This window comes from Vicugna pacos, chromosome 10, assembly GCF_048564905.1.
Source record: "Vicugna pacos chromosome 10, VicPac4, whole genome shotgun sequence".
Classification (NCBI taxonomy): domain Eukaryota; kingdom Metazoa; phylum Chordata; class Mammalia; order Artiodactyla; family Camelidae; genus Vicugna; species Vicugna pacos.
The window spans coordinates 70,354,285-70,364,427 of NC_132996.1; the positions used below are offsets into that span (position 1 = coordinate 70,354,285).

Sequence of the window (10,143 nt, forward strand, 5' to 3'; positions counted from 1 at the left end):
GAGCGTGGGAGAAGCCCTCATGCACTGGCTCCTCTGCTGTAATCCTGGGTCTGGCAGGAGCCACTCGCAGGATGTGGGGCCACCACACACCCAGCTCCAGGAGAAACAGGTTGGATGTACTCATCCAGGGCTGTTTCCCAGCACTTGCTCTGGGCTGGCCACAGAATCCAGGGAAGGCCCCTGATCCAGGGAGGGACCCTAGCCACCCAAAGTTCACAGTCGAGGGAGCTTGTGGTCTAGGACTTCACTTTTGGGGACCAAATACTAGGTCTTACAAGGTGATCAAGTGAGTAGTGAAGCTATCTCTCCCAGCTCGAAGATGCTTTATTGTCAGAGAAACAGAGATGGGCAAGGGGGCTTGGTGGAGGAGGGGGGAGTTGGGGTGAGGGCAGTCAAGGGCATTGCACACAGGCGAGGGGGTGGGGTTGTAGGGGAAAAGAGGAGGTGGGTCCCAGCGGGAGGTGATGGGCTTCCAGGAACACACTGGCAGGCAGTGGCTCTTGTCCCAAGTCCTGTCTGCTGACTCCATCTTCTGTGCAGGCTCAGCGAGACATCATTCGCACAAACTCTGCCATGACAAAGCCAAAGTTTTGGGTCTGCTATTCTTGACCTCCCTAGAGGTGAGGCTAATATACTGGCCTTGGGGTGGGACAGAGTGTAGTCGAGGGCAGGGCCTGCAAGGGAGTCCCCTAGATCTGGTAGCGAATAGGCCTCTGGAAGGCCTAGGAAGAGGGGCTTTGTCTTAAGGGAAAAAAAAAATCTTCTAACTGAACCTATTTCCCTTTTTGCTTTGGCCACTAGGAAGCTTGGGAACACTACTTTGGAGATTTTCTACATACTGCTTTTCCTTGGCTTCCTATTATTATTTAATCTTTATTTCCCCTCAGTTGGGACTGAAGCATAGAGGAAGAGCTGGGTCCTGGGTGGCTGCCTGGATTAACATCTTGGCTCCATCCACTTCTTTTGCTAAGGACCTACACTTTTCTAAGGACTGACTTTCTTCTCCTGCTTATGGGGATGATAATAGTTCCTTCCTCCTGGGTTCTCATGGTGATTAACTGGGAGAGGACAGAGGTGTGCTTAGCACAGGACCTGGGGCACACCCATAATGCTCCCTTCATCACTTCTTTCTCTGTTAAAACCCTTCCAGGGGCGAGTGGTGCTGAGCATGGTGAGTGGTGGGCAGTACCTTCAAAGTCAACCAAGCCATCCCCGTTGAGGTCAATGTCCTGGAGGATCTCGTCCACCTCCCGCTGGCTGAGGCGCTCTCCCAGCAGGGCCTTCAGGGCCGCCCGGAGCTCCCCCAGGCTGATGCAGCCGTCCCCATTGGTGTCAAACTGTGGTCGCGTCGGTCGTGCAGTGGGTTACAGATTGAATCATTCATCCAGGCAGCCCCTCTCTCACAGCAGACACGCAGACCCCACCCGCCCTCCTGCCCCAGGGACCGCACCTCCCGGAAAGCGTCCCGCAGCTCCCTGACGCCAATCATGTCTGCGGTCTCTGCCAGCAGCTTGGGGCCCATCAGTTCCACAAAGTCTTCAAAGTCCACCTTCCCACCACCTGGAGGCCACGCCCGTCAGAGACCCTGGGCCGTCAGAAGCCCTTGCCCAACCCTGGCCCTCCCCTGCCCTCTGCCCTCCCCTTCTGGCCTGGGTCCCTCTCCCTTGCCCCACTAAATGGGCCTCTCTCTCCCTCTGGGCCTCACAGACTGGGTCATCTGTATTTCCTGAGGGCTTTCCTTAAAGTTCCTGAAGAGCTCAGTTTGGTTCAAGTCCTGGCTCCAGCGACCTGGCTGTATGACCTTAGGCAAGTCACTTAACCTTTCAGAGACTCAGTTTCTTCATCTGAAAAATGGGGACAATAGTCCTTGACCCAAACACCTCCCAGGGGATAGTGAGATTCTCCTGGTCATTCTGGGGGCCAACCTGTGTAGACACCCCTCTTCCCTAGGCTGTCCAGCTGTCCTGACCATGACTATGGCCTCTGGAGAACTGGGGGCCGGGCACAGCACATACTGATTTGCTGTGAAATCTCGATGAGCTCCATCTCGGTGGGCATGTAGCCCAATGTCCGCATGCAGGCTCCCAGCTCCCGGTAGCCGATATAGCCGTCCTGGTCTCGGTCAAACTCCTGGAAGGCAGCCTGCAGCTCTGCCAGGCAGGACAAAGTCAGCCCTTCCCCCATGTGCCCCTGGATCCCAGCCTGGATTGAACCTTCTCACCTTGGTCCGATCATTTTCTCCTTTTAAACACTCATTTCTCTTTGCTGCCTCAGGGCCTTGGTACATGCTATTCTTTTAATCCATTCTTTCTGCAAGTATTTAAGGGACATCTGCTATGTGCTAAGCTCTATTCTAGGTACTGGGGATATGGCAGTGAAGAATGAGAAAGAAAGAGAGAAAGAGAGAGAGACAGAAAGAAAGGAAGAAAAGGAAGGAAGGAAGAGAATGAAAGAAAGGAAGGAGGGAAAGAGGGAGGGAGGGAAGGAGGGAAGGAAGGAGGGAAGGAAGAAAGAGAGAAAAACAAATCCTTGACCTCATGGAGCTCACATTCTGAAACACTCTCCTCTCCTCTTTGGTCTTTATGTCACTGACTCAAGGAAGTCTTCCATCTCAGTTCAGTCCCCTTTGGCCCATTTGTTCACTTCCTTGAGAGCACTTGGCACCATTGTACTTGTAGTTGACTTATTGACATCTGTCTCTGAGGACATGGGCCAAATCTGTCCCATTTGCCACAGGTCCCAGTGCTCAGCACAGGGCCAGGCACACAGTGGGCACCTGGGAAGGGTTTGCTGAATGAACAAACGTAATGGGACTGTGACCTGCCTGGCAAAGGAGATGAGGGAACTGATTGCTGGGGGTTCTCTCAGCCTCTCCCTGCTCAGTCTTGTCCCCATCTTCTTGCTCTGGTCCCCTGCAGCCTTCTTGCTCCTCGTTCCTCCTGGAGATTGCTCAGGCCCCAACTCAATGCCCCCCACCCTGTATGCCCCACCCTATGCCCCCAACTCTAGAAATTCTAGTTCTTTCCCCAAAAGTTTACCTTCAATCTCCTCTGGCCGCAGCTCCCGGTCCTGAGGGGACACAGAGGGGTTAAGAATTCCTGGACCCCCTCTTGTTCTTTGAGGTCCCCTACTCAGCCCCCTACAACTTGCAGGCACAGGGCCTGAGTCTGACGCTGCTCAGACTTGGTTCCCCGCACCATTCCTGCTGACGGGCCTGGGCATCTTGGGCCCCCCTTCCCTGTCCCCTGCCCAGATCTTTCCCAGGGTCTCCCCCCATGCCCACCCTCTTCTAGGGCCAGGAGCTCCATTTGCCAGAGGTGGGTCTGGGTTCAGGCAGAACCCTGGGCTTTGCCATGGGGGCCTCAGTGTCACTGTACATCTCTGTCCCTGTCTTGCCCCTTCCCTACCCATCCCCTTGGTGGCTGTCTCTGCCATTCTTCTGGGTCTCTGTCTGCCCCCTCTTCTTGTTTTCCTGGCATGTTTCCCCAGGACTCCCCCGTGTTTGATAATGTGTCTGTTTCTCCACTCCTCCCTATACCCCATACTCCCAGATCTCTGTGCCTTTGCTCTGAGGCCCCCACTCAAGGAGAGGGAAAATGAGGAGGCAGGCAGACGGTGGCCGTACATACGAGCTGGGTGGCGGCAATGCTGGGCCGCAGGAAGATGCAGGCGGGCCCCACCAGGCTGCTGAGCACCGAGTAGCCCTGGATGCCTGGCCCTGGGCCCCTTTGTTCTTCAGGGTTGGGGCTGGGGCCTGGGCCGTGGCGGGAGCCCCCTGGGGGGGAGCCAAGCCACTGCCAGCGGTCCTGCAGCAGAGCCAGCCGTGAGCTGGGGCTCTGGCCCCTCTCCATCCACTCATCAGCCTCTCTTAGCTTTAGAACCCAGCACAGGATGGGGGACCCTCACCGTCAACACTCTAAGCTGTTCAGTTAAACAAACCGAGGCCCAGATAAGGCAAGAGACTTGGCCAAGGTTACTCAGAAAGCCAATGGCAGAGGGAGACCCTGAGCGCATCCTCTGAGTCCCTCAGGCCAAGACTGGCTGGCAGAGGACAGGGATAGCATTAGGGATAGGGCCACTGGATGGCTGGCTAGGGGCCTGATGGGCTTAGCAGGGGAGGCCCAGTGGTCTGCAGGAGTCAAGATCAGGATGGGCCAGAGTCTGGGGGCTGCAGGGAAAAATCTCGGTCTAGGGCAATGGGAAGCAATCCCTCCGTCCCCCTGCTATGCCCGACCTGTAACCCCAGCCCAGCCCTACACAGGGCTCCACCCACCCCACCAGACCTTTCCAGGGTCCAGCCCAGCCCCCTGGCATTGGCTTCTTCCCCTTATCCCTCCTACCTTAGGCCCCCGGCGTCGGGGCCGCTTGGCACAGTTTCCCATGGGCCCCTGAACCATGCCAGGCCTGGAGTCCCAGGGGCGGCTCAGAGCTGGGCCTCAGAGGATGCTGTGGGCTCCCACCAGCCCCCAGCCGCTCCCAGTGAGAGTCTGGGAGCACTGCAGGGGATTTTCCTAGGGTTTTGTGGGGAAGATCGGGGGTGAGTGGGCAGGCGGGGAGCCCTGGACACAGGGGCTTGGGTCCTAATCCGGGATTATCTCTGAGCATCTCTGCTGATGAGGGGGGCCACCCCGGGTGAAAGGCCCCCTGGAAGGCACAGCCTCCCCATGCCCACTCCTGAGGGTCTTCTAGACACCCCCTCTCCTGCATTCTCTCCCCCCACCCCTACCCCTAATCTCTCCCAATCAGGAGAGATTTAATGTCTTGAGAAGCAGGGCCTGGACCTGGGAGGAGGAAACTGTGTGTCTGGTGTCCCAGGGCAGGCTGTCCTCCCAGAACAGCAAACCTAACCTAGGAAGCCCCTGCCCCTTCCCACCAGGACCCATGCTCTCACCTCAGAGCATCTGCCCAGCCTGCTTGCCCTCAGCATCCTTGCCTGGACCAGCTGCCAGGTCCTTGTACTTTGCTGAGGAGCTGAGGGCAGCTGACTCTGGGCTCTGTGGGCTGGAAGCAGGGCCCAGTGAGGGCAGAGGTGGGGAGGGGTCGCCAGCCTCCCTGCTAGGTAGCTGACTGACTGACTGACCCCTTTGTCAACATGCCCATCAGTCTGAGTTCCCCTCCCTGGGCTCAGCCCTGGGTTTGTCCTCCAGGGCCCCAGTTGTAGTATGGGGTCCCTCCAGTTGAAGATGGCCCCACACCCCTGCCCCCTTTACCTGCCCGTAGGCGGCCTGCACCTGGGCCTCAAGCTCCTGGAGAAGTGCCTTTCGCCTGGTGGCTGCTGGGCTGGCAGGGGTCCGGCTAGGCCTGGGAGTGCCCTCAGAGGTGCTGGGGTCCCCCGTGGGAAGGCTGCCGTCTGCCGGACTCTGGGCAAGGGCCATGGAGTCGAGGGCTTGGCACTTTCTGCTGGCTGAGGGGCACCGCCCCGCTCCGCTCTCCCTGTTCCTGGGGAGGGGGGCTTAGTGGGCAGCTGTGGTGTGGTCCCCTGCCACTCTGCTCCCTGTTTGTCACTGCACTGGCTGATGGAGCCCCAGGCCCTCCGAGGCCCACGTCTTTCCTAGTTCCCCAGGCCCCTCACACAGCCTCAGCCTGAAATCTTAGCCTTTCCTGCACCCGCCACCCTCCAGCCCTCACACTGGACACAGACTGTGTGCCTTGGGGCTCTACCGCACCACACCGTCTTTGCCGACTCTGGGTCACCTGGCTTCTCTTCGTGGTCTCTGCACCTCCCCACATCCCCTTCTACCTCTGTTTCTGTGTTGCTCTCTGTCCCGGCCGCTCCAGGGGTGTCTCTCTGTGTCTGTCTCACTTGTGGTCCTCTCTGGACCCTCTGCTCCTGGCTGATATCTGTCTAGCTGTGTCTCTCTGTCCCCTCGTGCCCATCTCTGTCAGTTCCCTCCCTCTGTTGCATGAGACTCTCTCATATCGGTCTGTCCATCTGTCTGTCCATCCTTGTATTTCCTGTTCTCGCCATCCCTCCTCCCAGGATGCCTCCTGGATTCTGGAAAGAGCATCCCCACTCAAGCCCGCCCCAGACACCCTCCCTTCTCCTCACTCAGTGCCCCGGTACCTCTGCACTTCCCCACCGCCCGCCTCCTGCCAACGTCTCCCACCCAGCTTCTGCTGACTTCCAGCCTCCTGCTTCTCAGGGAAAAGGGTGGGGGTGGGCCTCTCCTGGCCCCTTGTCATGCCCCCAGTCCACTTACCGCCCAGCTGCCTGCTCCTCACCTCCCAGAATGAGGTCAGTTGTCCTGCCCCGGCCCGGCTTCAGGCCTCTCATGATTTATTTATCTGCCCCCTGCACCAGCCTTTGTCCGAGGGAACTAGATCCTGCCAGGCACCTGCCACCTGAGCTGGTGGCTCTGGCCTCTCTTGGCCATGCATGGCCATCTGTTCATGTATTCCTTTTGCAAACATCTGAGGTCTGTTGGGATCCAGCCCGGGGACAGTTGCTGGGGCCACACGATAGACCCTGTCTGCCCTGAAGACCCTGCTCTCAGACACATCTAATTCAGAAAAGGGCCAACAGACAGTCCCCAAGTGCTTGGGGGCACTGACCAAAGCTTCAGGAATGCTTCCTGGAGCAGATGAGGCACTGCCCACCAATATTTAACTTGGTCCTGGGCAAGTCCCGGGGTTCCCGACAGGGATCAGCTGTGAACTGAAGTGTTCCAGGCTCTGGATTCCAGCAGGGTATGCGAGGGGAGGCCCTCAGGAAGAAATCAGGGTCAGTAGCCCCTGGAAAGGATGTGAGTGGCAAGAGATTGGAGAAGATGTCAGAGAGGCTCCATCCTCAGCAAATGTTTGTGGAGGCTCTGCCTTCCTGGGTGCTGGAAACCAGTCCCTGCCTCCTGCAAACTCCCATGTGGTGGGAGCTGCATATTCAGCAAACCCAGAATGAGATGGAAGGGTAAGTGCAGGGAGGGACCCAAGAGGAGGATGGAGAGGGAAGAGAACGGGGACCTTGCTGTGACAGGGGGCTGAGGAAGTGACCTGTGAGCCAGGACCACAGGGATGAAGGGAGTGACCGCATGAAGGAGGGCAGCCATGCAGGCAGAGGCAACAGCTCCCACAAAGCCCTGAGCGGGTGTGAAGATCATCCTTCAGTTCCTCTGCACCCCAGGTCACAGCTCCTCCCAGAGGCCAGGAGTGCACTGTGTCCCCAGCAGCACTGCAAACATCCCTCAGAGACAGGAATTCTCTCGTTTTCTGCAAGGTCGTAGATGGGGAAGTTGGATGGATGAATGAATGGGCAATGGGGTGGCTGACTGGATGGAAGGATGGGTAGATGATTTGAAGGGCCGGTGGTTAAATGATTGGTAGGTAGATGAATGGTTGCATAGATAGATGGTTGGATGGATGGTTAACTGGATGGACAGATGAGTGGACGAGGATATGGATGGAGAGACAAGTAGAGGATGATTGGGTAGGTAAATGAGATGACGGGTAAATGGGTAGGTGGATGTTTTGACAGACTACTGGTCTAACATTTGGTTGTTGGATGGCTGGATGATTGGGTAGATGGTTCTGTAGATGGATAGACAGATAGGTGGAGGTGGGTAGATGGCTGGGTGGATGGACTGCTGGTGAAGGTCTTACATCCTTCATTAAGAGTCCATTAGGAGGGGGGAGGGTATAGCTCAGTGGTAGAGTGTTGTGCTTAGCATGCACAAGGTCCTGGGTTTGATCCCCAGTACCTCTATTAAAAAATAATAATTAAAATAAATAGATAAACCTAAGTACCTCCCCCAAAATAAAAAAAAAGTAGAGAAGACCAAAATTAAAAAAAAAAAGAGTCCATTAGGGTGGAGGCCATGTCTTACCTATTGTGGTGTCTCCCCTGTCATCTAGGTCACTCGCTGCAGAGACATATAACCAGCGTGTGAATGGAGACTGCGTCTGTCTATCTCCCCTGCTCTGAGCTGTGATTCCTCTGATGGCAAAAATGATGGATGACTCTTTCTCCACCCACAAGCCAAACCCAGGCTCGGCACTGGGAAGCACCACACACAGAACCACACTGAGATATCACTACACGCTCACTAGGATGGCTAAAGTGAGAAAAGACAGATGACAACAATTGTTGGTGAGGATGTGGAGAAGTTGGAACCTTCATATTCTGCTGTTGGGTTAATAAAATGGTGCAGCCACTTTGGAAAAGACCTGGCAGTTCCTCAAAATGAGTTGCCATATGACCCAGCAATTTTACTCCTGGGTACATACACAAAGCAATTGAAAACATAACTTCACACAAACATTTGTACATGACTGTGTACAGCAGCGTTATTCGTAACAGCCAAAAAATGAAACAACCCAAATGTCCATCAATGCCTAAGTGAGTAAAGAAAAAGTGTTATCTCACCCAGTTTTATTTGGCCACAGAAAGGAATGATGTATTGCATGGGGTACAGCATAGATGAACTTGAAGACACCCTGCTAAGTGAAAGCAGCCAGACACAAAAGGCCACATAGTGTATGATTCTGTTTATATGAAACATCCAGAACAGACAAATCCATAGTGACAAAATAGATTGGTGGTTGTCAAGGGATGGGGGGCGGGGGAGTGAAGTATGACTGCTAATGGGTACAAGGTTTCTTTTGAGGATGATGACAATGTTCTGGAATTAGTGGTGATGATTGCACAACACTGAATATGCTAAAGACCACAGAACGCAGGCTTTAAGAGGGTGACTTTCATGTAGCAATAAAGTGCTTACATATATTTTAAAACCCACCAAAGACAGGTACTGATGTATACATGGACTGAAGGTCGGGGGTGGACACAGGGAGGTGCCTGGCCCTGTTGGCTGGGAAAGCTATGCTTCTGGGCCCCAGAGGAGGCCCCAGGGTGGCGGCAGACTTAAGCCACAGGCTGGGCCTGTGGTTAAGAACAGCCACCACAGCACAGCGCCAAGCCATCCTGGGGGCTGCCTGCCCAGAGGACCTGCGTGTGACGGCTGGAGGGTGTGAGCTGGCAGGAGGCTGCCCCGGGTCTGTGATGCTTGTGCGCAAAAGGAGCACATGCCAGCTCCAGGCCAGAGCAGGTAAATGGACCTCCCTGAGCCTCGGTGTCTGCTTCTGCATAGTGGGAGCGTGACTCCCTTCCTCCCAGGGTACTGTGGAGATGAAATGAAACCATTTATACGACAGCTCTTTGTAAGCTGCTAAATGCTGGGCAGATGTTCTTCCAGCTGTGAGTCAGAGATGGAACCCAGCTCCAGTGCCCCCCTCCCACTCCCAGCCCCAGGCAGCTGTGGGCTCCAATGAGGCTAAGGGGTCCCCCAGATTAGGCATGTTTGGTGTTTTCCTGTGCTTTGGGTGGACACCTCCACACCTGGGAAGGATGCCTTCCTCTTTCCTTGGGGCTCTGAGAGGGAAACCGGGCTGAGTTAGTCTCCCAAGGAAGACCGCCACTGCCCAGCCCGACCCCCAGCACCAGGAAGGGGAGCCAGGAGAACCGGGCTCGGGGTGTAGATGCGCCTGCAGGGAGGCCGGCATGGGGCTCTGCCTGGAAGCATACAGCCCTCCCAGGGCCAGGAGGCCCTGCTCGTTCCAGTCCATCCAGTCTTTCCAACCACTCACATCTCCAGGCTCAGTCTGTATTTGGAGAGTACAGAGCATGTAGACTCGGTCAAAAACCGGTTTGGAGATTACAGGGCCTTGCAGAAAAAAGAATGAGGGTTAGAAGTGAGACCCCTGAAGCCAACCAGACCTGTACACTAGCTGTGTGACCTTGGGAAAGTCACTCTGTGCTTCAGTTTCCTCCTCTGTAAAACGGAATCAGAACAGGCCCAAGTCTTAGGGTTTTAATATCTGTAAAGCTCTCAACACGGACCTCTAAGGGTTTGCTATTTTTATCATGGAGACAGGATGTGTAAATGGATGTTTATTGAAATTCATTCATGCATGCCAAAAGCGTTTATGCGGCACCTACTGTGTGCAGGTGCTCAATCCTGGCCCTCTGAGGGCCCTGAGAAGTTCTGTGTGTTTGGTGTGGAGAGGAGGTGGGTGCATCTTGTAAAGCCACAGCCCAGCAGGCAGGGTGCACCCCTGCAGACGAGCAGGTGCGCCCATCCGGCCCGGCCTCGCCACACCCAGCCTCGCCCAGGACCAAGATCCGCTGGGTGACTTGGCGCATTCCTGGGGTGG

At 55.7% G+C, this 10,143-nt stretch overlaps 1 protein-coding gene across 2 annotated transcripts; it reads right to left on the minus strand.

Annotated features, from left to right (window-relative positions):
• Positions 1 to 338: 338 nt before the first annotated feature.
• Positions 339 to 4,463, minus strand: CABP2 (calcium binding protein 2). 2 transcript variants are annotated; one of them, XM_006210707.3, is made up of 7 exons: positions 4,341 to 4,446; positions 3,630 to 3,806; positions 3,039 to 3,069; positions 2,016 to 2,150; positions 1,451 to 1,560; positions 1,190 to 1,337; positions 339 to 568 (listed from the first exon to the last, which is right to left on the minus strand). In XM_006210707.3, exons 1-7 carry the CDS (start codon positions 4,395 to 4,397, stop codon positions 543 to 545), a joined length of 684 nt encoding a protein of 227 aa, XP_006210769.2. In that variant the 5' UTR covers positions 4,398 to 4,446; the 3' UTR covers positions 339 to 542. The 2 variants fall into 2 exon arrangements, with proteins under 2 accessions (XP_006210769.2, XP_006210770.2); XM_006210708.3 differs by lacking the exon at positions 3,630 to 3,806 and having other exon boundaries at positions 4,341 to 4,463.
• Positions 4,464 to 10,143: the final 5,680 nt, after the last annotated feature.